At 42.7% G+C, this 27,759-nt stretch overlaps 1 protein-coding gene across 8 annotated transcripts in view; it reads left to right on the top strand.

The window, feature by feature from the left end:
- Positions 1-27,759, top strand: part of LOC139260176 (uncharacterized) — a 412,192-nt gene that overhangs the window by 7,011 nt on the left and 377,422 nt on the right. For 5 of the 8 annotated variants that reach the window (XR_011592730.1, XR_011592731.1, XM_070876427.1 and 2 more), the window contains exons 2-5: positions 11,501-11,566; positions 14,601-14,680; positions 23,244-23,376; positions 26,147-26,419. Coding sequence is in view for 5 of the 8 variants with exons in the window: in XM_070876427.1 (XP_070732528.1) it covers positions 11,501-11,566; positions 14,601-14,680; positions 23,244-23,376; positions 26,147-26,419 (552 nt within the window). In the remaining 3 variants the exon portion in view is untranslated. Of the gene's footprint in view, positions 1-11,500; positions 11,567-14,600; positions 14,681-23,243; positions 23,377-26,146; positions 26,420-27,759 lie in introns of those variants that run through there. The other 3 variants (XM_070876428.1, XM_070876429.1, XM_070876433.1) reach the window with 2 other exon arrangements.

Here is a 27,759-nt window from a genome sequence, read left to right as displayed (position 1 = left end):
TACCTCTAGAAGACTACCTTCACCGAGGCGTGCAAAAGTATGGGCCTTATACTAAACATCCGTAAGACACAGGTCTTCCACCAACCTGACCCTGCCACACAGCACTGCCCCCACGTTCATCAGAATCCATGGTGCGGCCTTGGACAACGTGGACCATTTTCCATACTTCGGGAGCCTACAATTAGCAAGGGCAGACATAGACGACGAGGTCCAACACCTCCAGTGTGCCAGCGCAGCCGTTGGTCGCCTGAGGAATAAAGTGTTTGAAGACCAGGACCTCAAATCTGGCTCAAATCTTATGGTATACAGGGCAGTAGTGATACGCGCCCTCCTATATAGCTCAGAGACGTGGATCATATACAGTAAACACCGCAAAGTGCTGGAAAAATACCACCAACGCTGCCTCCGCAAAATCCTGCAAATCCACTGGGAGGATGGACGCACCAAGATCGATGTTCTCGATTAGGCCAACATCCCCAGCATTAAAGCACTGACCACACTCGACCAGATCCATTGCAGGCCACATTATCTGCATGCTTGACACGAGACTCCCAAAGCATGCGCTATATTCGGAACTTCTACACGGCAAGCGAGCCCCAGGTGAGCAGAGGAAACATTTCAAGGACACCCTCAAAGCCTCCTTGATAAAGTGCAACATCCCCACCGGCACCTGAGAATCCCTGGCTCAAGACCGCCCAAAGTGGAGGAAGAGCATCCGGGAGGGTGCTGAGCACCTCGAATCTCGTCGCCGAGAGCAAGCATGAAACCAAGCACAGACAGCGGAAGGAGCATGCGGCAAACCAGACTCCCCACCCATCCTTTCCTTCAACCACTGTCTGTCCCACCTGTGACAGAGGGCCCAATTTTGGCCATGACTTGCATCAATTTTTTTGCAGCAAGTTTTTTCTAGCGTAAGTTTGAAAAATGCCATTTTCTCCCAAAATTTGCTCCAGAGTAAGTCAGTTAGGTACGATTTCTCCAGCATTTTTTTTTTTTTTCAAAAGGTGGGGGGGGGGGGGGTGGTGTTCCCAGACACTTACGCCAGTTTTGGCCATTTATGCCACTTTGGCTAGCTAAAACTTAGTCCAAATCGACTTAGGTCAGCGTATGTGGTCAGCTCTGAAAAACATTGCAGGCAGTTAAGAATTCAACGCAGGCTAATACATTTAAAGCACCAAGACTTACAAAGCACAAAAATAAGCATTCAATAACAAATAAAAAATACAAGGAAGCTGAGAAGACCTGCACCAAGACTTACAAAGTACTAAACCATAAAAAGTAATAAGCAATCAATCAATAACAAACAAAAAATAGAAGTCGTACCTTTATGCCAGAATCAAGTTTTTTTTTAAAGTCCCTTTCCTCCCCCCATCAAAACACTCTTTCTTCCCCCCCCCCCCCCCCCCCCCCCTGCCAAATCAAAACTCTGAAGCACAACCATCAATAAATAAAAAGTAAAACTGAAGCCCTACCTTGGCCTGGGAAGTCGGCTGGCCGGTGCGGAGGCCACTCGGCCGGGGATAGGGTGCGGCGAAGATCTGGACGTCCCTTCGGCCAGGGATAGGTGCTGCGAGCATCGTGTCCTGCTAACAGCCCGCAGGACACGCTGGGAGGGCGAGGAGCATGTGCGCAGCTGCCGGCAGTGCTTTCTGCATTGGCCTGTTGCTCCGTCCCCCACTTCACTATCTACGCCATGCTGGGACACCGGAGACTCGGCAGAGCTGGCAGGATGGGGACCCTTTTTTTCGGTGCCGTTTCCAGTACGCAAAGTTGACGCATTTAAGGTAAGTATGCTGAAAAAAGGGGTTGGGGAAAATTGAGCCCAATGACTGTAATTCCGATAGTGGACTGTTCAGCCACCTGAGAACTCACTTTAAGAATGGAAGCAAGTCTTCCTCGATTTCGAGGGACGCGTGCAATAAGAGTACAGCAGTTATCATGGGTGACTTTAACCTACATATTGATTGGGCTAACCAAACTGGTAGCAATACTGTGGAGGAGGATTTCCTGGAGTGTATAAGGGATGATTTTCTAGACCAATATGTCAAGGAACCAACTAGAGAGCAGGCCATCTTAGACTGGGTCTTATGTAACGAGAGGATTAATTAGCAATCTGGTCGTGCGTGGCCCCTTGGGGAAGTGTGACCATAATATGGTAGAATTCTTCATTAAGATGGAGAGCGACGCAGTTAATGCGGAGACTCGGGTCCTGAACTTAAAGAAAGGAAACTTCGATGGTATGAGACGTGATTTGGCTAGGAGACTGGCGAATGATACTTAAAGGGTTGACGGTGGATAGGCAATGGCAGACATTTAAATATCACATGGATGAATTACAACTACTGTACATCCCTGTCTGGTGTAAAAATAAAACCAGTAAGGTGGCTCAACCATGGCTAACAAGGGAAATTAGGGATAGTGTTAAATCCAAGGAAGAAGCATATAAATTGGCCAGAAAAAGCAGCAAACCTGAGGACTGGGAGAAATTTAGAATTCAGCAGAGGAGGACTAAGGGCCTAATTAATTAGGAGGGGGAAAATAGAGTATGAGAGTAAGCTTGCAGGGGACATAAAAACTGACTGCAGAGCTTCTATAGATATGTGAAGAGAAAAAGATTAGCGAAGACTGATGTCGGCCCTTGCAGTCAGAATCAGGTGAATTCACAATGAGGAACAAGGAAATGGCAGACCAATTGAACAAATATTTTGGTTCTGTCTTCATTAAGGAAGACACGAATAACCTCCCGAAAAAAACTAGGGGACCGAGAGTCAAGCGGGAAGGAGGAACTGAGGGAAATCCTTATTAGTCAGGAAATGGTGTAACGGAAACTGATGGGACTGACGGCCGATAAATCCCCAGGGCCTGATAGTCTGCATCCCAGAGTACTTAGGAAGTGGCCCTAGAAATAGTATATGCATTGGTGGTCATTTTCCAAAATTCCATGGACTTTGGATCAGTATCTATGGATTGGAGGGTAGCTCATGTAACCCCACTTTTTTTTTTTTAAAAAAAGGAGGGAGAGAGAAAACGGGGAATTAGAGACCAGTTAGCCTGACATCGGTGGTGGGGAAAATGCTGGAATCAATTATTAAAGATGTAATAGCAGAGCATTTGGAAAGCAGTGACAGGATCGGTCCAAGTCAGCATGGATTTATGAAAGGGAAATCATGCTCGACAAATCTTTGAGTTTTTTGAGGATGTAACTAGTCGAGTGGACAAGGGAGAACCAGTGGATGTGGTGTATTTGGACTTTCAAAAGTCTTCTGACAAGGTCCCAAACAAGAGATTAGTGTGCATAATTAAAGCACATGGTATTGGGGATAATGTATTGACGTGGATAGAGAACTGGTTGGCAGACAGGAAGCAAAGAGTGGGAATAAACGGGTCCTTTTCAGAATGGCAGGCAGTGACTAGTCGGGTGCCGCAAGGTTCAGTGCTGGGACCCCAGCTATTTACAATATACATTAATGATTTAGACGAAGGAATTGAGTGTAATATCTCCAAGTTTGCAGATGACACTAAACTGGGTGGCAGTGCGAGCTGCGAGGAGGATGCTAAGAGATTGCAGGGTGACTTGGACAGGTTAGGTGAATGGACAAATGCAGTATAATGTGAATAAATGTGAGGTTATCCACTTTGGTGGCAAAAACAGGAAGGCAGAATATTATCTGAATGGTGACAAATTAGTAAAAGGGAAGATGCAAAGAGACCTGGATGTCATGGAACATTAGTCACTGAAGGTAGGCATGCAGGTACAGCAGGCAGTAAAGAAAGCAAATGGCATGCTGGCCTTCATAGCGAGAGGATTTGAGTATAGGAGCAGGGAGGTCTTACTGCAGTTGTACAGGGCATTGGTAAGACCACACCTTGAGTATTGTGTGCAGTTTTGGTCTCCCAAACTGAGGAAGGACATGCTTGCTATTGAGGGAGTGCAGTGAAGGTTCACCAGACTATTCCCGGGATGGCAGGACTGACATATGAAGAAAGACTGGATTGGCTCGGCTTATACTCACTGAAATTTAGAAGAATGAGAGGAGATCTCATAGAAACATATAAAATTATAACGGGACTGGACAGGTTAGGTGCAGGAAGAATGTTCCCGATGTTGGGGAAGTCCAGAACCAGGGGTCACAGTCTAAGGATAAGGGGTAAGCCATATCAGACCGAGATGAGGAGAAACATTTTCGCCCAGAGTGGTGAACCTGTGGCATTCTCTACCACAGAAAGTTGTGGAGTCCAGTTCGTTGGATATATTGAAGAGGGAGTTAGATGTGGCCCTTACGGCTAAGGGGATCAGGGGTATGGAGAGAAAATGGGTGCTGAAGTTGCATGATCATAGAAACATAAAAAATAGGTGCAGGAGTAGGCCATTCGAGCCTGCACCACCATTTGATAAGATCATGGCTGATCATTCCCTCAGTACCCCTTTCCTGCTTTCTCCATACCCCTTGACCCCCTTAGCCGTAAGGGCCATATCTAACTTGCTCTTGAATATATCCAATGAACTGGCATCAACGACTCTCTGCGGCAGGGAATTCTACAGGTTAACAACTCTGAGTGAAGAAGTTTCTCCTCATCTCAGTCCTAAATGGCCTACCCCTTATCCTATGACTGTGACCTCTGGTTCTGGACTTTCCCAACATCAGGAACAATCTACCCGCATCTAACCTGTCCCGTCCCGTCAGAATCTTGTATGTTTCTATGATATCCCCTCTCATCCTTCTAAACTCCAATGTATAAAAGCCCAGTTGATCCAGTCTCTCCTCATATGTCAGTCCAGCCATCCCGGAAATCAGTCTGGTGAACCTTCGCTGCACTCCCTCGATAGCAAGAACGTCCTCCCTCAGATTAGGAGACCAAAACTGAACACAATATTCCAGGTGAGGCCTCACCAAGGCCCTGTACAATTGCAGTAAGACCTCCCTGCTCCTATACTCGAATCCCCTAGCTATGAAGGCCAACATACCATTTGCCTTCTTTACCGCCTGCTGTACCTGTATGCCAACTTTCAATGACTGATGAACCGTGACACCCAGGTCTCGTTGCACCACCCTTTTCCTAATCTGCCACCATTCAGATAATCTGTCTTCCCGTTTTTGTCCCCAAAGTGGATAACCTCACATTTATCCACATTATACAGCATCTGCCATGCATTTGCCCACTCACCTAACCTGTCCAAGTCACCCTGCAGCCTCTTAGCATCCCCCTCACAGCTCACACCGCCACCCGGTTTGTGTCATCTGCAAACTTGGAGATATTATACTCAATTCCTTCATCCAAATCATTGATGTATATTGTAAAGAGCTGGGGTCCCAGCACTGAGCCCTGCGGCACTCCACTAGTCACTGCCTGCCATTCTGAAAAGAACCCGTTTATCCCGACTCTCTGCTTCCTGTCTGCCAACCAGTTCTCTATCCACGTCAGTACATTACCCCCAATACCATGTGCTTTGATTTTGCACACCAATCTCTTGTGTGGGACCTTGACAAAAGCCTTTTGAAAGTCCAAATACACCACATCCACTGGTTCTCCCATGTCCACTCTACTAGTTACATCCTCAAAAAATTCCAGAAGATTTGTCAAGCATGTTTTCCCCTTCATAAATCCATGCTGATTTGGACCGATCCTGTCACTGCTTTCCAAAGGCGCTGTTATTTCATCTTTAATAATTGATTCCAACATTTTCCCCACCACTGATGTCAGGGTAACCAGTCTATAATTACCCGCTTTCTCTCTCCCTCCCTTTTTAAAAAGTGGTGTTACATTCGCTACCCTGCAGTCCATAGGAACTGATCCCGAGTCGATAAACTGTTGGAAAATGATCACCAATGCATCCACTATTTCTAGGGTCACTTCCTTAAGTACTCCTGGGATGCAGACTATCAGGCCGCGGGGATTTATCGGCCTTCAATCCCATCGATTTCCCTAACGCAATGTCCCGCCTAATATGGATATCCTTCAGTTCCTCCTTCTCACTTGACCCTCGGTCCCCCAGTACTTGCGTAAGGTTATTTGTGTCTTCCTTCGTGAAGACTGAACCAAAGTATTTGTTCAATTGGTCTGCCATTTCTTTGTTCCCCATTATAAATTCACCTGAATCTGACTGCAAGGGACCTACGTTTGTCTTCACTAATCTTTTTCTCTTCACATATCTATAGAAGCTTTTCCAGTCAGTTTTTATGTTCGCGGCAAGCTTCTTCTCATACTCTATTTCCCCCCTCTTAATTAAACTCTTTGTCCTCCTCTGCTGAATTCTAAATTTCTCCCAGTCCTCAGGTTTGCTGCTTTTTCTGGCCAATTTATATGCCTCTTCCTTGGATTTAACACTATCCTTAATTTCCCTTGTTAGCCATGGTTGAGCCACCTTCCCCATTTTATTTTTACACCAGACAGGGATGTACAATTGCTGAAGTTCATCCATGTGATCTTTAAATGTTTGCCATTACCTATCCACCATCAACCCTTTGAGTATCCTTTGCCAGTCTATTCTAGCTAATTCACGCCTCAAACCATCAAAGTTACCTTTCCTTAAGTTCAGGACCCTAGTTTCTGAATTAACTGTGTCAATCTCCATCTTAATAAAGAATTCTGCCATGTTATTGCACAACAAGATTGCTAATTTGTCCCTTCTCATTATACATCACCCAGTCTAGGATGGCCAACCCTCTTGTTGGTTCCTCGACATATTGGTCTCGAAAACCATTCCTAATACACTCCAGGAAATCCTCCTCCACCGAATTGCTACCCGTTTGGTTAGCCCAATCAATATGTAGATTGAAGTCACCATGATAACTGTTGTACCTTTAATTGCATGCATCTCTAATTTCTTCTTTGATGCTGTCCCCAACCGTACTACTACTGTTTGGTAGTCTGTACACAACTCCCACTCACGTTTCTGCCCCTTGGTATTCCGCAGCTCCACCCATACCGATTCCATATAATCCAAGCTCATGTCCTTTCTTATTATTGCATTAATTTCCTCTTTAACCAGCAATGCCCCCCCCCCCCCCCCCCCCCCCGCCTCCTTTTCCTTTCTGTCTATCCTTCCTAAATGTTGAATACCCCTGGATGTTGAGTTCCCAGCCTTGGTCACCCTGGAGCCATGTCTCCATGATGCCAATTACATCATACCCGTTAACTGCTATCTGCGCAGTTAATTCGCCCACCTTATTCCGAATACTCCTCGCATTGAGGCTTGTCTTTCTAACACACTTTGCCCCTTTAGAATTTTGCTGTACTGTGGCCCTTTTTGCTTTTTGCCTTAGGTTTCTCTGCCACTTTTACTTTTCTTCTTTCTATCTTTTGCTTCTGCCCCAATTCTACTTCCCTCTGTGTCCCTGCATAGGTTCCCATCCCCCTGCCATATTAGTTTAACTCCTGTCCAACAGCACTAGGAAACACCCCCCCTGGAACATTGGTTCCGGTCCTGTCCAGGTGCAGACCGTCTGGTCAGCCATGATCACATTGAATGGCGGTGCAGGCTCGAAGGGCCGAATGGCCTGCTCCTGCACTATTTTCTATGTTTCTATGATGACCTCTCAAAGGACTTCTTTCAAGCCATCAAGCTGAGAACTCAGGCCTTTAACATTTGAGATCAAGCTCATAGCACTTCATCTCGTGCTAAAATGTTCTCTTGTGTCCAGGTGACCAGAACTAGTCACCGTACCCAAGTTGTAGTCTGACCAAAGCATTGCACAGTTTGATCACAAATTTCTCTTGACTTGTATCCTGCTGTTTTGGCGACATAGGTCAACAATCTATTGGCATTGGTGGTTGCTGTTGTATATTGGTTGGACATGTTTGACCAGATTTTCTGCTCGTGTGTTTCCAGCCCATTGATTTTCCACCCATTTAAAATTAGCGAGCAGAATGTTGCAGGCTTGGGAGTGCAGAGAAAGCAAATTCTGGCCCTTGAGCATGGTGTACTGAGATTCCTTTCAGTTTCACCTTTCGGTGTTCTGACACCCATTATATCATCATAGGCAGTCCCTCGAAACGAGGATAACTTGCTTCCACGCCGAAAAGGGATGTGTTCACAGGTGTTTCAATGAAGGACCTAATATTCCAGATCCCAAATATCCCTACACCCGAAGGGTGGAAGATGCCTGTGCGTGGATTAATTTAACGTGGGGTGGCCATTGCACACCAGCCACCACACGGGCTTGACAGAGCTAGGTCCTGGTCCAGTGGCAAGGATTAACCAAGACGATTGGAGACCAGCTCTGCTCCATTTATAGAGTATGTAACAGCAATTTTTCTCTTCTATGTGCAGTATTTTATACTTGTCTGCTCATCTGCCATTCTTTTTTACACCCACATATTTTATCCAACACATTTTGTGATTTCTTTGCTGCCTCTTTTGATTCCATTGCTTCTCCTAGTTTGGTATCATCTGCAAATCTGACCAGTTTCCACTGAATCCACGTCATTGATGTAAGTTAGGAACAGTAGTGGTCACATTTCTTCTTAGATTAGTGAGTGGTTTACCAGTTAAAATATTTGGTTAGGAAATGTGTGCATGTAAACAAGACTACCGTTGTGTGGCATCAGTATTTTCTGGGGGTGGGGAAGAGGAGAAGCAACTCCTTGGGGAAGTCTTAATCATTGCTTTACAAGATCATGCTGATTGTTTTCTCTAAATGGAGAATCTTGTATGTTTAGAATGTGCAGTTCTGTCTATGGGATGCCTCGGGAGCTGCACTGTGAATCCTGTGCAAACTACAGTGTCTTTTTTAAAAGTTGCAACTTTTGATTGAGTTAAATTGTTACTGTGAGTGCAGTAGTGTCGGTTGTGAATTGAGCATTCCACCTAGCAAATCATTAGCATTTGTTTTATTAAAGTAGAGGTGGACTAAGCACTATTGAATGTTCAGTCATTTACAACCCTTGGATTACAGTATTGAAATCATTGGGGTAACTGTTTTTCATAATACAATTTAAGAGACAATGAAATAAAAACTGATTTCAAACAGAAACATCTCAATGACCTTTCTCTCCTCTCCCAAACTCCACTTCTTTGTTATATCGAATAATCTAGTTGGGAATGTTTTTGAAGGACATGTAGTGTTTTATACTATATTTGCTTGTTAAAGGAAGCCTGGATACAGGTATAAAAACAGAGCATGCTGGAAAACTCCGTGGGTCAGGCAACATCTGCGGAGAGAAAAACAAAGTTAATGTTTCGAGTCGACAACCCTTCGTTAGAACTACCGAATGTTCGAAAAGAGCATATTCTTAAGCACTGAAAGGGGGAGGGCAAGAGAGAACAAAAGGGAAGGTCTGTGATAGGGTGGAAGGCAGGAGAGATTAGAGAGACAATTAGATGATGGGCCGAATTGAAATGGTAATGACAGAAGTTAGAAAAAGGATAATCTGGATGGGGTGTGAATGGCGGAGTAATGACCAGCTGCCATTAGAGACGAAGAGGAAAAAAAGAAGAAAATGATAAGATGATGGGGGCGGGGGGGTGGTAGGTTGGGGGCGCGGGGTGGGTGGGAAGGGAGCCAAAGATGACCAGAGGTTATGCGCTGAAACTTTTGAACTCTATGTTGAGTCCAGAAGGCTGTAAAGTGCCTAAACGAAAGATGTACTTGCATAGAGATCCCTCCTGTGTGATGTTATGACATTTTATTATAAAAATGTAATAAGTGCGAAAGCAAGCTGATGACAGCAATTGGTGAGGGGGAGTTTCAGATGTGAACTGTTTTGGGCATTTCCCCCCAACACTGACTCATGGAAAAAGTTGATGGCCAGTGTGCTGAGTGTTTCTGCATTCTGAAGGCTCAATGATTGTGACTGTAAATTTGTTCAGCGATAAAGAGTTGATTACCAGGAAATAATATGATCAGTATATATTGCAGATTAAAAATATTAACATTGGCAGACATTGGATTAATTGAATAGCTCTAGATATATGCTTTTCAAATAGTATTTGCGAGCTGAGGCACAGCTCTCCCGACACTGACTGTAAGTAGAGTTTGTTGTCTTCTCCTGTATTCTTTTAGCTGCAAGGGTTGCTTCGACAACTCCAACTACAGCCTAAAGTAAATACTGGAGTTTCAGACATTGTGTACATAAACTCATTCTGCAAGGGGGCTGCAAATACAGTAGTAGTTTCAGCAGCAGGCTTATCTACTGCTTATGACATGGAAATCAAAGCCAGCAAAGATCTTCTAAATGAAATTGTAAATCCTGCAAGACAACTGCTCTTTTTGCGCGCTCACTTTCTCCATTTCTCTCTTGCTCTCTTTGAATGTTGCTAAACAGTAACGCCTTTGGATAGATTAATTATAATTCTTATATATTTCAAAATACCTTCCTTTACTAAAGAACACAGGAAAATATAAATAAATTAAGGAAAGTTATAAAGAACAGTTTAATAATCAAGTTGCAATTGTGACTGTTGATGAAAATATAATGAGTGGACGAGTAAAGAACGGGAGAATAAACAAATAAATATATAGAGAAAATAAGATCAAAAAGCAGAAAAATGTTCTAAGGAAAGATTTTAGAAGTTCTCCTTGCCAGACTCACCATACAAAGGGATATCAGTAAATTTAGGCTAATTACGTGGGGTTCCTGAATGTCTTGGTTGGAGGTGTGAAACTGAATTAATTGGAAGTTCTGCATACACAATTTGTTATGAGTTTGCGAAAAATACATGGAAATAAATGTCCATCGGGGGAATAGAGAAATAGTGGCCCAGTGATTGCTTGCTTTGTCTGTACTTTTCCATATTTTAATGTAACAATTTGCTCCTGTTTCCACATTTCTTTCCCATTCTCCCATATAAAACCATCATGCAACTTCCTGTATTTGAAAGTTGAGGTCAGCCCAGGCTTGTGGACTTTTCAATGACCAATGCAAATAGCTGATTGGTGACATGATGGCTCGGTCAAAACTAATATAATTCATTACTGCTTAAAAGATCGGTGAAATCTTCCTCGCCCAAACATGTATTTAATGACCTAATTTGACATAAATGTCGAACTATTTGAAATTCCATTGATGAATCTTTTTGTCAAAGGTTGGTCAGTTCCAGTAGTCCTGTTGATGGATACGTGCTGGACAATACACATGTTTGTACACACCTGGTATAAACCAGTGATTGCGTCAAGTACTACCAGGTCAAGCATAGCTTGGTTAGATGCAGAGTGAAGCTTTGTTTTCTAAAATAAATCATCATAGATCCTGTCTGCCTTTGATGACATTTCTTTTTAATATGCAGGGTGTTAGCAAGGATTGTTTTCTGAAGTTTCTCTCCAGCTGAATGGAATTTCTTAAAAATATTAATGCTGACATTTTAAAATTGCTAACATTTTGATGTCTATAAATATACTGAGCAGCTCTATTAATCACAATCTGATGCCTATAATAAAAATTATAGCGTGAGTTGTCAGATATATAATTGTGAAATTAATGCCTACTGTTTCAGCTTCTGCATGTTTTTGCCAGGACAATTCTATTTGTACTCACATTGTCATAATTGTTTTTCCATAAGGGTTTGAAAGCATTTTGGAAGGGCTGTTTGGACCTAGACTTCTAAAAGATATCAGCCTATTTGAAGGTAATTTATTTATTTCTAATAACCTCACCCAAAAATAGCATATGAAAACCACAATTTTTTTTTAACATATTTGCACAAATGCAGGAAATAGTGAAAAATCTTTGATGTTTTGTTCCCCAGAATTCTATTTTTGGAGGAGGGAAAGAGAGAGGGAAGTCATTCTACCTATGCTGAATATTTTTTAGACTAATGATCAGATACAGTTATGTGCTAGAATGGAAATTAGTGGGTCATGAGAATCCTCAACATTTAGCCTTGGTTGAGCAATACCCTAGGTACAGGCATGAAGACAAGTGCGATACAGATACAGGTAGAGCGTCCGGAAACCTTGGGACCGAGGCGGTTCTGGATTTCGGAATGTCCTTCCGACATCCCGAATCCGGAAACGCCTGGGCCGAGGTAAGGGCGGGGGGGGTTGGCAGCGGAGGGGGGGAAGGGTGGTCAGCGGTTCCGGGTTCGGCAGCATTGGCTGTGGGTCGGGTCAGCGGTTCCGGGTCGGGTCGGTGGCGCAGTGTTTGACAGTCGGCTGTGGGTCAGGGGTCGGCGGCTGGGAAAAACCTGCGTTGAAGACTTGCAAAAAAGATAAGTTGAAGTTTTTAATTTTAAATTCTTTTTCAGCAATTTAGTAGGTAAAGGTTTTGTGATTTTTTTTTGGGGGGGGGTAATTTTTTGGGGGGTGATTTTCCCCCTCCCTAGGCCCAATGATTAAAAAAAAAGTCCGGATTTTGGAATATTTTCCAGATTCCGGACGACCCCGCCAAGGATCGGCCCGGATTCCGGAACATTCCGAATTTCGGAACTCTGGATTTTGGACGCACAACCTGTAATAGTAAATATTATGTTGTTTTATTAATCAAGAAAAGGATATGAAATACAAGCAGATGGACTGTACAGGAAGGTTCATTTTGCAAAAAGCCTTATCGGGAAGATGGAGCGGTGTAATGGAGGTTTTCTGTAAATGGATTGCCTTAAACTATTTCACAAACTGTCAAATTGGTGCTTTTTCTCTGTTGCGATAAAGTTGTGTTTAAATTTTTGTTGACTTATTCTGAGAATAGAAATGAGATGTTTGCTCATCTTGGGCCGATAGGTTACTGATTATTTCTGTCACTTTGACAAGAGAATGATGAACAAGAAGGAAAAATATTAAATCTCTCAACCTAAATTATTGAAGACAAAGGAAACTACAGCTAACTTTGCTGCAGGCCGACCTATGTTTTTTTTTCAACATATAAGGGCTCCTATGTATTTATCTATTTGGTTTTGATGTGCTGGAGTGATGTACAGCGAAGGGATCCCTATTGCAGTTAATCCTGTTGGTGTCCTTAGTGGACTGAGTTCAGTATTTTTTCGAGACAGATCGCAAGTTGGTTGTGTATGGATTTTTTTTAAAGAAAAAAAAGATCTGTTTATGAAGACTGAAGACACGAGCATCGTGAGACTGAGTGGCTACATTGCAAAGGATCCTTTTGTCTTATGTTACTGGACATATATTTGTAGCATCAAATGGATCAAAATAGGGCACGCGGGGAATGTCCTATAAGTAGATATTTTAAAAAAGGTTACTTTATAAAAATGCAGCAAAGGCGGCTCTATGATATAGCATTTCCTTCTCCTTTCGTGCTGAAAAATATGTGTCTGCTTACTTAATTCATAGTTGGATTTACAATACTGCTTGTGCACTTCTAATTTGATTTTTATTTGCTATTCTTTTGTCAGTAGACTGTTATTAGCCAGTCCTTGCACTATTATGTACCCTTAATAATTTCCATCAATGACATAATTTTGATCCATGTTTTAAATTATGAAGAATGTTAATGCTGGAGGTGGAACATAATCCATTCCGGACGCCCAGCATCAGGTCCAACACGACCACGCCAAGAATAACTTGATTAGATGCAGAATAAAACTCCCACCACTCTGCCCCAACGGTGTGCTCCAGCTCAGTGGAGTATCTCCTCCTGCACACTGATGTTTTTCCATTTCCCACACTTGTAATTCTTTAAGTGATATTACCAATTGGTGCTGAATTAAGGCCAGTTTTATGGTGTGCCATACCCACTCAGAACTGGATTGAGACAATTCACTTATTTTGCACAGACCAGAACACTTTAATGCCCTTGTGTTGGGCTGGATTTGACATCTTGTCGAGTAGAGGATTATTGTGTGACTCACTGCACTACCCAGTTTCTTTTGACTTTAGAGTTTAGAAATAATATACTACAGTCAATGGGCTTAACACAATCAGTTAAGCTCAGCTCCGAGAACCTTTCTAGTCTGTGTTGCAGTGAAAGCAGTTAACAATTGGGGCTCTGAGTAACTGATGTCCATTGTAAGACCCATCCTGTTGATTTAAAACCAATATTTGACAGAATAGCATGGCTTGTTAGAATACTAACGTACTATTTAAGAATTGGTGGGATTTACGTTTGATTTACTGTTCGTTCTGGTAAGTACATTCTCTTGGCTGTGTTGTTGTAGTGTGGCGCCTCGTATTAATTTAACATTTTGTGCTTTGGGAGATGGGGTGAAATTAAAGTAAGATTTATTGTTGGACCACTGTTGCATAAGTGTGCTCTCCTGAATGCAAACTACATTGATAAAGGGCTTGGAGCTGGTTGTACACCTGCCGTCTTCGCTACAAGGGTGTTGGCTTGGCAATGCCTGTATGAGAAGCAAGGAAAGAATAAAGTGTTTTCATACCCTCAAAAAAAAAAGCTAAATCGGTTTTGTTTCTACTCTAAGCACTGTTCAGTTATGTGGAAATTTCACTTGTAGCGTATAGAAGCTGACTTCTTAGTTTTACTCCTTTTGCACTGCGGGGTGGGGGGGGGAGGGAGGGGGGGAGGGGAGAGAATTTTAGGAATATTGCCAAGTGTACCTCTGGTCGACTGAAATGTGGAATGACTTGTCATTGCCAAGGATGCTATTTGGCAGATTATCCATCCTCCCAAATGAAGGATGGGGGAAAAAGACTAAAAACAGCAACAAAATCAGTCTTGTGTTAGGCTAAAATTATTCTTGAATTCCACAGATTGTGAGCCTACAGGTGTTTCTGACTGGTCATTTGATGAAAACTGTCTCTTCTGTTGCTTGAGAAGAGAAAAAGTGAAGGTAAGAAGCAATTTGAAATATTAAAATTTCTATCTAATTTTAGCGACTGGTTGGTACACTTGGTTTAGGACAGAAAGATGCTGCTTAGTCTGTTAGGTTATGTAGCTGGTAATGCAAAAAAAGTTTTGTTTTGGTACAAATTGTATATTTTTTTGAGGGTATGTACTCTTTTTTTTTTCCCTTCCTCCCTGCCAGGCCACCACCCATGTTGCTCTTGACAATTTGTCACGAGGTGCATGGCCTGGTGCTGACCAATGTTCCCTCTTTTATTTGTGAGGTTCTTTGCATTGAAAAGCCAACAAGCCGGCTGCATTAGAGGTCCTGAGAGCTGTGTGGCTGTGCAATTTAAAGGGACCATTGGTGCTTACGATCCCTCTGACTTTAGTTTCTTCACCCTGCCATTTCCCTCTTCAACCCCTGCCCCCTGCTTATCAGAAGATTGAGAACAGGGATATGGGAGATTGGACCTCAGTACTATCAGTTCACAATGTGCTGCTGATCCACATTGCAATTGAATGGATATAATTAAATCTTAGATGAAGGATGGGAAAGGACCTAGGAAGATAAATTTATATTTCATTCAAAGTACATTCCATTTTTATAGAGAAACTTGATAAACACACTAAAATTATAGTTGGCACTACAGACATGGGCTCAAAATGTCGATGACGCAGAATCATTATTCTCCTACTTGAAGAGTATCAGATTAGTACCACCTTCCTGGACAACCTTCAGAAGTGCTTCTCAATCCATGACGACTTGAATTATTCCCAAGAGGGTTTTCACATCACTTTACAGAAGACGTGTGTGGTGATAAAAAGGCTCTCCACAATGACCAGTTTTGTCCAATCCCCTTTGATGTCATCATCAATGAGCAATTTATTTTTTAATACATAAAAACCAAATAGTGGGCGCTATTTCATTGTATGCGACCGGCAAAGTCAAAGTTTCAGTTGCTACAGCTGATTTCCTCACTCACTTTACTAGACTGGAATTTGTGCAAATTTTGTAGATCTCTTTGATGCCTGAATGCACGTGTACGACCTGCTGCCTAGAAGCTGAATATTGTAAAGAACTTGCAGTTGCGTTTCCTTTTCAACTGCAATCAGCAACAAACGTCATCGATACGGTCATATTTTTCTGACTGCTTGATGGTAGTCGATCAGGTTAACCTAATACTGCTTTTAGCATATTGTTACCGTTACCTGTTATTTGTAACTTGGGATTTTCCAACTGTGAAGAAATTTTAACCGCGTGTCCCTAATTTGCTCAGTGTACAAGTGATTCAAAGTAAACACTATTCTGTCTTTTTAGGGTGTAGCTTTCATCTACACCCAAATGCGAGCTTGTCTTTTGCATCGGATACATGGCACAGAAACAGGCCATTCGGCCTAACCAGTCCAAGCCAGAGTTTATGCTCCATCTGAGCATCCTCCCATCTATCCTCATCTAAATCTATCAGCATAACCCTCTCTTTCCTTCTCCCTCATGCTTGTCCAGCTTCCCCTTAAACGCATCTGTACTATTCGCTTCAACCACTCTGTGGTAGCGAGTTCCACATTCTCACCACTCTCTGGGTAAAGAAGTTTCTTCTAAATTCCCTATTGGATTTCTTGGTGACCATGTTATATTGATGGCCTCTAGTTATGCTCTTCTCCACAAGTGGAAGCATTCTCTCTTTATCCACTTTATCAAAAACTTTCATAATTTTAAAGACCTCTATTAGGTCACCCTTCTCTCCAAGAGAAAAGAGACCCAGCCTGTTCATAGACATAGAAAATGGGTGCAGGAGTAGGCCATTCGAGCCTGCACCACCATTCAATAAGATCATGGGGTATCATTCACCTCAGTACCCCTTTCCTGCTTTCTCTCCATACCCCTTGATCCCTTTAGCCGTCAGGGCCATATCTAACGCACTGGCATCAACAACTCTCTGCGGTAGAGAATTCCACAGGTTAACAACTCTGAGTGAAGAAGTTTCTCCTCATCTCGGTCCTAAATGGCTTACCATTTATCCTTCGACTGTGACCCCTGGTTCTGGACTTCCCCAACATCGGGAACATTCTTCCTGCATCTAACCTGCCCAGTCCTGTCAGAATTTTATATGTTTCTATGAGATCCCCTCTCATTCATCTAAACTCCAGTGAATACAGGCCCTGTCGATCCAGTCTCCCCTCATATGTCAGTCCTGCCATCCCAGGAATCAGTCTGGTGAACCTTCGCTGTACTCCCTCAATAGTCCTTTCTTAGATTAGGAGACGGAAACTGAACACACTATTCCAGGTGAGGCCTCACCAAGGCCCTGTAAAACTGCATTAGGACCTCCCTGCTCCGATACTCAAATCCCCTAGCTATGAAGGCCAACATGACATTTGCCGCCTTCACCACCTGCTGTACCTGCATGCCAACTTTCAATGACCCAGGTCTCGTTGCACCTCCCATTTTCCTAATCTGCTGCCGTTCAGATGATACTCTGCCTTCATGTTTTTGCCATCAAAGTGGATAACCTCACATTTATCCACATTATACTGCATCTGCCATGCATTTGCTCACTCACCTAACCTGTCCAAGTCACCCTGCAGCCTCTTAGCATCCTCCTCACAGTTCACACCGCCACCCAGCTTAGTGTCATCTGCAAACTTGGAGATATTACACTCAACTCCTTCATCTAAATCATTGATGTATATTGTAAATAGCTGGGGTCCCAGCACTGAGCCCTGCGGCACCCCACTAGTCACTGTCTGCCATTCTGAGAAGGACCCGTTTATTCCAACTCTCTGCTTCCTGTCTGCCAATCAGTTCTCTATCCATGTCAATATATTACCCCCAATACCATGTACTTTAATTTTGCACACTAATTTCTTGTGTGGGACGTTGTCAAAAGCCTTTTGAAAGTCCAAATACACCACATGCACTCTACTAGTTACATCCTCAAAAAATTCCAGAAGATTTGTCAAGCATGATTTCCTTTTCATAAATCCATGCTGTCTTGGACTGATCCTGTCACTGCTTTCCAAATGTGCTGCTGTTTCATCTTTAATAATTGATTCCAACATTTTCCCCACTACTGATGTCAGGCTAACTGGTCTATAATTCCCCGTTTTCTCTCTCCTTTTTTAAAAAGTGGTGTTACATTAGCTACCCTCCAGTCTATAAGAACCGATCCAGAGTCGATAGACTATTGGAAAATGATCACCAATGCATCCACTGTTTCTAGGGCCACTTAAGTATCCTGGGGATTTATCGGCCTTCAATCCCATCAATTTCCCTAACGCAATGTCCCGCCTAATATGGATATCCTTCAGTTCCTCCTTCTCACTCGACCCTCGGTCCCCTAGTACTTCCGTAAGGTTATTTGTGTCTTCCTTTGTGAAGACTGAACCAAAGTATTTGTTCAATTGGTCTGCCATTTCTTTGTTCCCCATTATAAATTCACCTGAATCTGACTGCAAGGGACCTACGTTTGTCTTCACTAATCTTTTTCTCTTCACATAGCTATCGAATCTTTTCCAGTCAGTTTTCATGTTCTCAGCAAGCTTCCTCTCATACTCTATTTCCCCCTCCTAATGAAACTCTTTGTCCTCCTCTGCTGAATTCTAAATTTCTCGCAGTCCTCAGGTTTGCTGCTTTTTCTGGCCAATTTATGTGCCTCTTCCTTGGATTTAACACTATCCCTAATTTCTCTTGTTAGCCACAGTTGAGCCACCCTCCCCGTTTTATTTTTACTCCAGACAGGGATGTACAATTGTTGAAGTTCATCCATGTGCTCTTTAAATGTTTGCCATTGCATATCCACCATCAACCATCAATCATTCGCCAGTCTATCCTAGCCAATTCACGACTCATACCATCGAAGTTACCTTTCTTTAAGTTCAGGACCTAGTCTCTGAATTAACTGTGTCACTCTCCATCTTAAAGAATTCTACCATATTATGGTCACTCTTCCCCAACAAGATTGCTAATTAGTCCTTTCCTGATGGGTATACCCTCGCATTTCTGGTATCATCCTTGTAAATCTTCTCTGCAACCTCTCCAGTGCCTCTATATCCTTTTTATAATATGCGACCAGAACTGTATGCAGTACTCAAAGTGTGGTCTCACCAAGGTTCGATCCAGGTTAAGCATCGCTTCCCAATTTTTCAATGCTATCCCTCTAGAAATTAACCCCAGTGCTTGCTTTGCTTTTTTTTATGACCTTGCTAACCTGTGCCACAACTTTGTGATTTGTGTATTTGTACTTGAAGATCCCTTTGTTCCTCTAACCCGTCTAGACTTGCACTCTCCAAGTAATAAATCACCTCCATATTCTTCCTACCAAAATGTATTACAGGGTACCTCACATTTATCTGTGTTGAACTTCATTTGTCAATAATATGCCCATTCTGCAAGTTTGTTAATGTCCTCCTGTAATTTGTTGCAGACCTTCTCGGTACCAAATTGGTATAAAGCTGCCTTCTTGGTGTTTGATGAGAAAATCAGAAACATCATAATTTCTCGATAAGGCAGTTTCTATTTATGGTAGATCTACAAATGTTCTTCTTAGGCAGTCCCTCGGAGTTGAGGATGACCTGCTTCCACACTAAAAATGAGTTTTCAGATGACTGAAGAGTCCAATGCGGGACCTACAGTCTCTGTCACAGATGGGGCAGACGGTGGTTGAAGGAACGGGGGGTGGGGTGCCTGGAATGCCGTGTGCTCCTTCAGCTGTCGAAGCTTGGCTTCAGCTTGCTCTCGGTGAAAAGACTCAAGGTGTTCATCGCCTTCCCTAATGCTTTTCCTTCATTTTGGGCAGTCTTGGGCCAGGGATTCCCAGGTGTCGGTGGGGATGTTGTACTTTTTCAAGGCGGCTTTGAGGATGTCCTTGAAGCGTTTCCGCTGCCCACCTGGGGCTCGCTTGCCATGTCGAAGCTCCGAGTAGAGCGCTTCGTTTGGGAGTCTCGTGTCAGGCATACAGACAATGTAGCCCGTCCGACGGAGCTGATCGAGCATCGTCAATGCTTCGATGCTGGGGATGTTCATCTGAGCGAGAACACCAACGTTGGTGCGTCTATCCTGCCAATGGATTTGCAGGATCTTGCGGAGGCCGTGCTGGTGGTACTTTTCCAGTGTTTTGAGGTACCTTGTGTACATAGTCCATGTCTCTGAGCCATATAGGAGGGCGCGAATCACTACTGCTCTGTAGACCATGAGCTTGATGCCATGTTTGAGGCCCTGGTCTTCAAACACACTTCCTCAAGTGATTGAAGGCTGCACTGGCACACTGAAGGTGGTGTTGGATCTCGTCATGTTAATGAACTAATGTTTGTACATGTTTGAGATTATTTAAAAACATTGTATATATTTAATATGTGCTTATAGTAAATGTGCGTGTATATATATTCCAACATTCCTCTCCTTTAACTGTTTATAAAAAAAACCTAACCTACAGAGAAAAGAATCTTACTGGACCAGTCTGCACTTCACAGATTTTGTTAGTGATAGTGGGGAATTAGGAATGAAGCAAGCTGGCAGAAAAAGGCTTCAGTGAACATTGCTGTTCTTGTTTTTTCATGCTAAGCTTAAGCATGCATGCAGGCTACATTTATTTAATCATCTCCATTGTGGCCTGGAATAGTGGTGTCACGATATGCAGCCTGACCAAATAGTCTGGTGAAAATCTCTGTTCAGGCTTGAATTTTTAAAAATTCATTCATGGGATGTGGGTGTCGCAGGGAAGGCCAGCATTTATTGCCCATCCCAAATTGCCCTTGTGAAGGTGGTGAGCTGCCGCCTTGAACTGCTGCAGTTCGTGTGATGAAGGTGCTCCCACCGTGCTGTTAGGCACGGACTGCTTCATTATCTGAGGAGTTGCAAATAGCACTGAGCACTGTGTAATCATTCGCGAACATCCCCATTTCTCACCTTAATGGTGGAATGGTCATTGATGAAGCAGCTGAAGATGGTTAGGTCTCGGACACTACCCTGAGGAACTCCTACAGCGATGTCCTGGGGCTGAGGTGACTGGCATCCCACAATCACAACCATATTCCTTTGTGCTAATTATGATTCCAGCCAGTGGAGAGTTTTCCCCTGATTCACAAAGACTTCAAAATTTTATTTGGACTCCTTGATGCCACACTTGGTCAAATGCTGCCTTGACGTCAAGAGTGGCCATTCTCACCTCACCTCTGAAATTTGTTTCATGAATAAAGGGTGAGATGAATGCTGCGGCTCCTTTTAGGACTTTTACAGGATAGTTTTTTTTTCTCTTTCATTTTTTTCACAGCAATTTTCATAAGCTAATCTTGCGCCTTGTGATTCAAAAGCTGTACTTTTTCTAATGGTCAGCCCTCATAGAGTTGGGTGACTGCAAGGATGAATAATTACCCCATTTGCAGTCAGGCACTTCCCGGATTAAATGTAGTCTTGTGCTACGCTCCACACTTTCTTTGAATAGGCAGACATTACTTACAAAATATAGAAGAGTTTACTGTTTTGTGAAACAATATTCTGGTTAAGTAAATTCAGTTTGATTTCTCTTGCATCTGCCTTTTGGTATCTTTTAATTACAGTTGAAACATGTATGCAGCATAAGCCTCATGTTAGGACGTCCTCAATCCCTGAACACAACAAATAGCTGAACTGAAAAGCCTTCCAGTTTTTAAACATGTTATTTCTTTCAAAGTCAGGATTTTAGATCATTAATTCTTTGGCTACAAGAAAATTAACCGTAGATGCTTGTAGATAATTTCCTGAACACACGGACATTATAGTAGATCATTTCCTGATTGCATAGACACTATAGTTCATAATGGAAAAATGTTTTTAATGGCTTGATAAAGAACAGTGAGTCAGCTAAAAACATTTTGTATGAATGTTTTTATTCCCTTCAAAAAAAAATTCAGTTAATTACATTGTGAACGACTCTATTTGTGCTTTTGGAATGAACACGCTCTGTGATTTTTAAGTACAGTGCATGAACCACACAAATTCAACATTTGTGGTTATACCATGCATGCTATCAGTATCCTGTTGGAGGGCTAATAACAATAGCACCTCCACCTTCCGCTCTCTGAACTCTTAAAACACTGGCTCCCTGGTACTGTCGGAGGTATAGGGTTTTTCTGCTTTATATTATCAGCTGTCAGCTGCAGGAGTACTGTAGACTTACCGTCAATATCCAAGTACCTAGAGATGCTAATACAAACAGCAAAATAATACGGCTGCTGGAAATCTGAAGTATAAACAGAAAATGATGCTGCCTGGCCTGTTGAGTGGTTCCAGCATTTTCTGTTTATACCCAGAAATGCTAATGATTTTTGTAAGTCACTAACTTAGTGTGTTGCAGAACACTTCCTCCCTGTGCTGCCATGACAACAGGATAATTGCAAGCAAGGGACAATCAATGGGTGGTGTTATCACTGTAGTATTGCAGAGGTTATTGTCACCAAGCTCATGGTCTACAGGGCTGTTGTAATACCCACTCTGCTGTATGACTCAGACATGGACCATGTACAGTAGACACCAAGTTGCTGGAGAAATATCACCAACGATGTCTCCGCAAGATCCTACAAATCCCCTGGGAGGATAGGCGTATCAACATCAGCGTTGTCACTCAGGCTAACATCCCCAGCATTGAAGCACTGACCACACTCGATCAGCTCCGCTGGGCAGGCCACATAGTCCGCATGCCAGACCCGAGACTCCCAAAGCAAGTGCTGTACTCTGAGCTCCTTGTAGCGGAAACGCTACAAGGACACCCTCAAAGCCTCCCTGATAAAGTGCAACATCCCCACTGACACGTGGGAGTCCCTGGCCCAAGATCGCCCTAAGTGGAGGAGGGCACTGAGCACCTCGAGTCTCAATGCCGAGAGCATGTAGAAATCAAGCGCAGACAGCGGAAAGACCGTGCGGCAAACCAGTCCCATCCACCCCTTCCCTCAACGACTATCTGTCCCACCTGTGACAGAGTCTGTGGTTCTCGTATTGGACTGTTCAGCCACCAAAGAACTCACTTCAGGAGTGGAAGCAAGTCTTCCTCGATTCCGAGGGACTGCCTACGATGATGATTGTACTATCACTATGCCATTCCCATAACATATAAACCTAACACCAAATTTGAGAGAAGTAAAAAAAAAAAAAAAAATTCTAATGGATTGAATAAATAAAATGTCCATCAGGATCTTCGACCTGACTGAATAACACACTCACAACTTCAATCAGATTTTCTGAGTGAGATAAATATCTATCCTGCTGGTCTCCTTTGTGCGTCTCTTCACTTGTTTATCTGAATGAACTGATCATCTTTATATCAGTAACAATTGCTATAGACAACTTGTATTCCTGTTTATTTAAAACATTTAAAGTAGAATCCGGTGTACAATTCACCCTTCAATTTTACAGTTGCAATTTCAGTAAAGGCATTAAGCTGTTGCACAAGTTATTCCCCTTTTCTTAAAAGAGGAACTATTACCATGTATGAAGGTGCTACTTGTACACCAGGTCATTGGTAGTATTTATTTAGTGAGTTTCATTGAACTTCCTTTACAAGTATAGTTCTAATTGCATGCTTGCTTCTCTTCAGGAACATTTAGTGGCTCTTGATGAACCAAAATCAGAAGTTGACGAAGAGGCACTGTCAAGACAGGAACAGGCCAAAATTAACCGTTTAGAAAAGCAAGCAGAAGAATTTCTCAATGCTGTCTTTCAGAGAAAAGGTAAGTCATTAGAGAAGATGCTATTATGGAACTATTTTGCTTCTGGTGAATTGGTTGCTTTTGCAGCTGCATTCCGTGCTGGTTTATTTCTGTACTTTCTAAGGACTCCACAAAATATTTGGATTTGCCAGGTTTTGGAAGCTTGCCTTGTAGGAATTCCTATTTTATTCCAAGTCAGAGAATCGTGTGGAAATTATTGTCTGAATCTTATAAGCTGAACAATAATTTGATGCCCAAGTAAAGGGGGAAGTCTTCAGTCAACAGATGTGAAATATTGTTCTTTGCACTCTTTGATGTCTGATTTGGATTGACGTTTTAGTTTATATCATAGTGGTGATGAAGGTGGATGGGACAATGTTTGATAGACCCTCAGAGGTGAGTATTCACAATGAAAGCTACCCTTGATATGATTCAACTTCAATCAGTTGACTTTTCATACTTTAATCACTTAATGGTGCTTAAGAGAAAGGAAACCTCTGGGGGTAGAGTTTAAACTCTGGGAGTTTATTCAAATCCAGTATTGTCACTTGTTGAGTTTTTCCCCATTGCTTCAAGCATGCACTGGAAATCTAGTGGTTGAGTTTTCTAATGCACCACCTTCTTCGCTTGCATAGTTCTTCATATATTAGGAAATTCTCTGCAGCATGACCAGAAATTTCTGCCGACAACTTTCCATTGCTATTCATAATGATGTTGGAGCTGAACTTTATGATCAGCATGTGAGGGACCAAATTTTGGTGACTCAACTGCTTCCATGCTACCTGTCTTTGCTCTTTATGGAGCATTATTCACAGCAGTGAGGTAGTGACCCAGAAACACCAATAGTGTACTAGTATCTACCTTTCACATTTTGTACTACCCTGTACGACAATATTGTTTATTTAAATGTTTTTCTCTGAATGTGGACGCGCTGGCAAGGTTGCAGTTAATGCTCACTCCTAGTTGCCCTGAGAAGGTAGAGATGAACCTTTTCCTTTGAACTGCCGCATTACTTGTGCTTGTGCTTGGTAGGGGATGCCAGGATATTAATCCGGCTATAGTGAAAGAATGGCTTTTTATGTCTAAGTGAGGATGGTCCATGAATTGAAGGTGATGGTGTTCTCATGACGTTGCTGCTCTAGTTATTCCTGTGGTTGAGGTTGTAGAAGAAGGAGGTGCTGTTGAGTTGTTGCTGTGCGATCTGTCAATTTTCCCTTTGACCCTCACTGACTTCAGTTTTGCCAGGGCTCCAGGTGCATTATTTGGTCAAATGTTCGAATCATAGAATGGTTACAGCAAGAGCACTTTCCACTCCCCCACCCTTTTCCCGTAGTCCTGCAAATGTTTTTCTTTCAGGTACTTATCCAATTCCCTTTTGAAAGCCACGATTGAATCTGCCTCCACCACCCTTTCAGGCAGTACATTCCAGATCCTAACTATATGCTGCATAAAAACGTTTTTCCTCATGTTGCCTTTGGTTCTTCTGCCAATCACCTTAAATCTGTGTCCTCTAGTTCTCGACCCTTCTGCCAATGGGAACAGTTTCTCCCTATCTACTCTGTCCAGGCCCCTCATGATTTTGAACACCTCAATCAAATCTCCTCTCAACCTTCTCTGCTCCAAAGAGAACATGATGCACTTTAATTTAAATTGAGCAACCTGGCTGAAGGTTGAAAAGGGAAGGATTAAAGACCTCATGATCAGGTGATGTCAAGTTTCATTTCAAAAACCTGTAGGATGCAAGACAAAGAGAAAAGTTGTTTCTCAGTTTCACGGTACTGGTAAAGAATACTTCTGTTGTAACTGCTTTTAGTGTCCATATAGGTGGCCCAAGCCCACCTTTCTATTCAATATGTGACTACTGATTATTATAGTGTATATTTTGATGAAGGTTTTCTATAGGTGAGGATGACCGAGATTAACAATCAATGGCAACAGGCCCTATTTCTCATCTTTTTGCTTCACTTGAATACAATTCTGTTTCTGGGTTTTCTTTTCTCTTTATGACTCTAGTAGGGAGGCAATGTTTTTTACTTTCCCAGATAGCAAGATGAATTTGTAGTGTGCTCAGGAAATGAACAGAGAACCTTTTCTCACTTCATTTCAGATACCTATTTCCTGACATGATTTACATTGTCTTTGGAAGGTGGCAGAATAACACTGCTTTAGACTTTGACTTGGGCTTCAATTGCCAAATAAATTGATTAAGCAGTAAAAGGACATGCAAATAATAGCAGTAACGGTACATATATTTTTACAGTAGTTATTATGGTTAGATCGCTTCTTGTAGCAGAATTTAATAAGTACCTTGTGACTACTGAGCTATACTTTGACATGAGCGATAATCTGAGCAGTTCCCTTCTTTACTTGTTTTTTCCTGTCTATGGAAGCAATTGCTCTGACTATCTCTTTGAAGGATTCAGACAGATAAAACATTAAATATGTCCAAAAATGTGACTGGCAACTTTTCTGAATATAATAGTATTTAAATCAATCCAACAACTATTTGAACAGATCCTTTCGGATGTTCATATCGAATGGTTTGGAGCCTCACTCGGACACTAATCTCTGACAAAACAATTAAACTAGGCTAAGGAAATATAAAGAGGAATGAGACAAGTAAGAGAGAGATTTATTGTGAGCTAGTGGTATCTCCACTAAGCCTGTTTATTAAATGCTGGATACTGTAGCTCCCAAGACATCTTAGAGGCATCTTCAGCCTTATTCTTCCACCTCGGAAGCAAGTGCCATTTCCTATAAAATGAGTAACTTTTCTTTCTCTCCTTCGCAGACAGCCCACTGGTTGCGGACCCCAGTATTCCTTTAGTGGCTCGTGAGATTATGCATCGAATGATCAGGCAGTTTGCTGCTGAATATACCTCAAAAACTAACACTTCTCAGGACTCTATTGTACTCACCAGCACTAAGGACCAAAGTGTATCTAAAACGCCTGTGCTCGGTGCGAGTGCTCTAAATCCTGTTTTAAGCAAGCTTCTTATGGCTGACCAAGATAGACCTTTGGATCTAACTGTCAAAAAGTCTAACTCTGAATCAGACAATCAAGGTAAGTCTATAATTTCTAGCAGTCTTCTAACTATTCTACATATCTGTAATAGATCTATTTTGTTTACAGTGGTTTCCTCTGAGATAATGGGAGTGAATGGATATTCCAATGAAGCATTGTGATTTTATTAGTCTGATTTATAACCAGGGTCTGCTTGTGTTCCAATTGGAAATGCCTTCAACCTTCTCTTTAAAGGCTGGCTTTTGGGAGCTGCACGAGTTCTACAGCCTAGTCTCTTGTATTGCAATGAGGTGCATGTTATAAAGAATATATTTCATATGATTTCTCATTTTAAAACTAACGAGTGGGAATTTATCAGAGATTGTAGTATTTCAAAGTGAGGTTCTATATTTGTATTTCACTATATGCTGTGTTGTATTTGCTGTGCTGTGCTGTATATGCGGGCTGTGTTGCCTTGCTCAGCTGCTGGCGTGGCAGTAGGGGGCGCTCTGCTGCACGGGTATCGCAGTGTGGGCTGGCCTGTGCTGCCCCTGGCCCCAAACTCTTACCTCTCCTGGGCCCTGATCACATCCCTCGACATCTTCTTGCCGCTCCTGCTGTATTTGCCCACGCTCCAATCACCGACCTGGACCTTGCTGCTGTCGCAACTCGAGCTGCTCCCTGAAGTAGTATGCCTCCACACTGCTCCGCTCCTTTTATGAACCGGACCTGCTGCTGGTGTTCTCCTGCAGGTCGGGGCCTCCACGCTGCTCCCAGGCGCTGCACCTCCGCTCCTTTTATGGCCCCGACCTGCCGATGGATGGAGTTCTCAGACCAAGACCTAGCTCTCTCAAGCCTGTGTGGCAGTTGGTGTGCACCGGTCACCACACGTTAAAAAAATCCACGCACAGGCATCTTCCACCCTTCAGGATGTAGTTTGGGACCTGGAATATTGAATCCTTCATTGAAACACCTGTGAACTCATCCTTTTTTGGAGTGGAAGCAAGTCATCCTCGTTTCGAGGGATTGCCTATGATGCTGATGATGATGATATGCATAACTTTTACTGCTTTTTCTTTTTTTTTCTTCTAAAGCTCCCTGTCTTCCAAAGTGCTACTCATATCCTGGAACTGGGCAGGGAGTTGCAACTCCCCTCCTCATTAATTCTGGTCTCTTGAGCATCCCTGATTTTAATCACTCCACCATTGGCAGACGTGTCTTCTGTTGCCAAGGCCTTAAGCTCTGGAATTCCTTCCATAAACCTCATCTGCCCTAATATCTCCTTGAATGTCAAATTTTATTTTATAATCACTCCTGCGAAGCACCTTAGAATCATAGGGCTAGAGTTTCTCTAACCTGTTTTTCGGGCGCCCTCACTCGAGGTGCGCGCCAAAAAAAAG

This window comes from Pristiophorus japonicus, chromosome 3 (assembly GCF_044704955.1).
Source record: "Pristiophorus japonicus isolate sPriJap1 chromosome 3, sPriJap1.hap1, whole genome shotgun sequence".
NCBI classification, from domain to species: Eukaryota; Metazoa; Chordata; class Chondrichthyes; family Pristiophoridae; genus Pristiophorus; species Pristiophorus japonicus.
The sequence above is the reverse complement of the archived record's forward strand: the minus strand, read 5'-3'. Positions and strand labels throughout refer to the sequence as shown.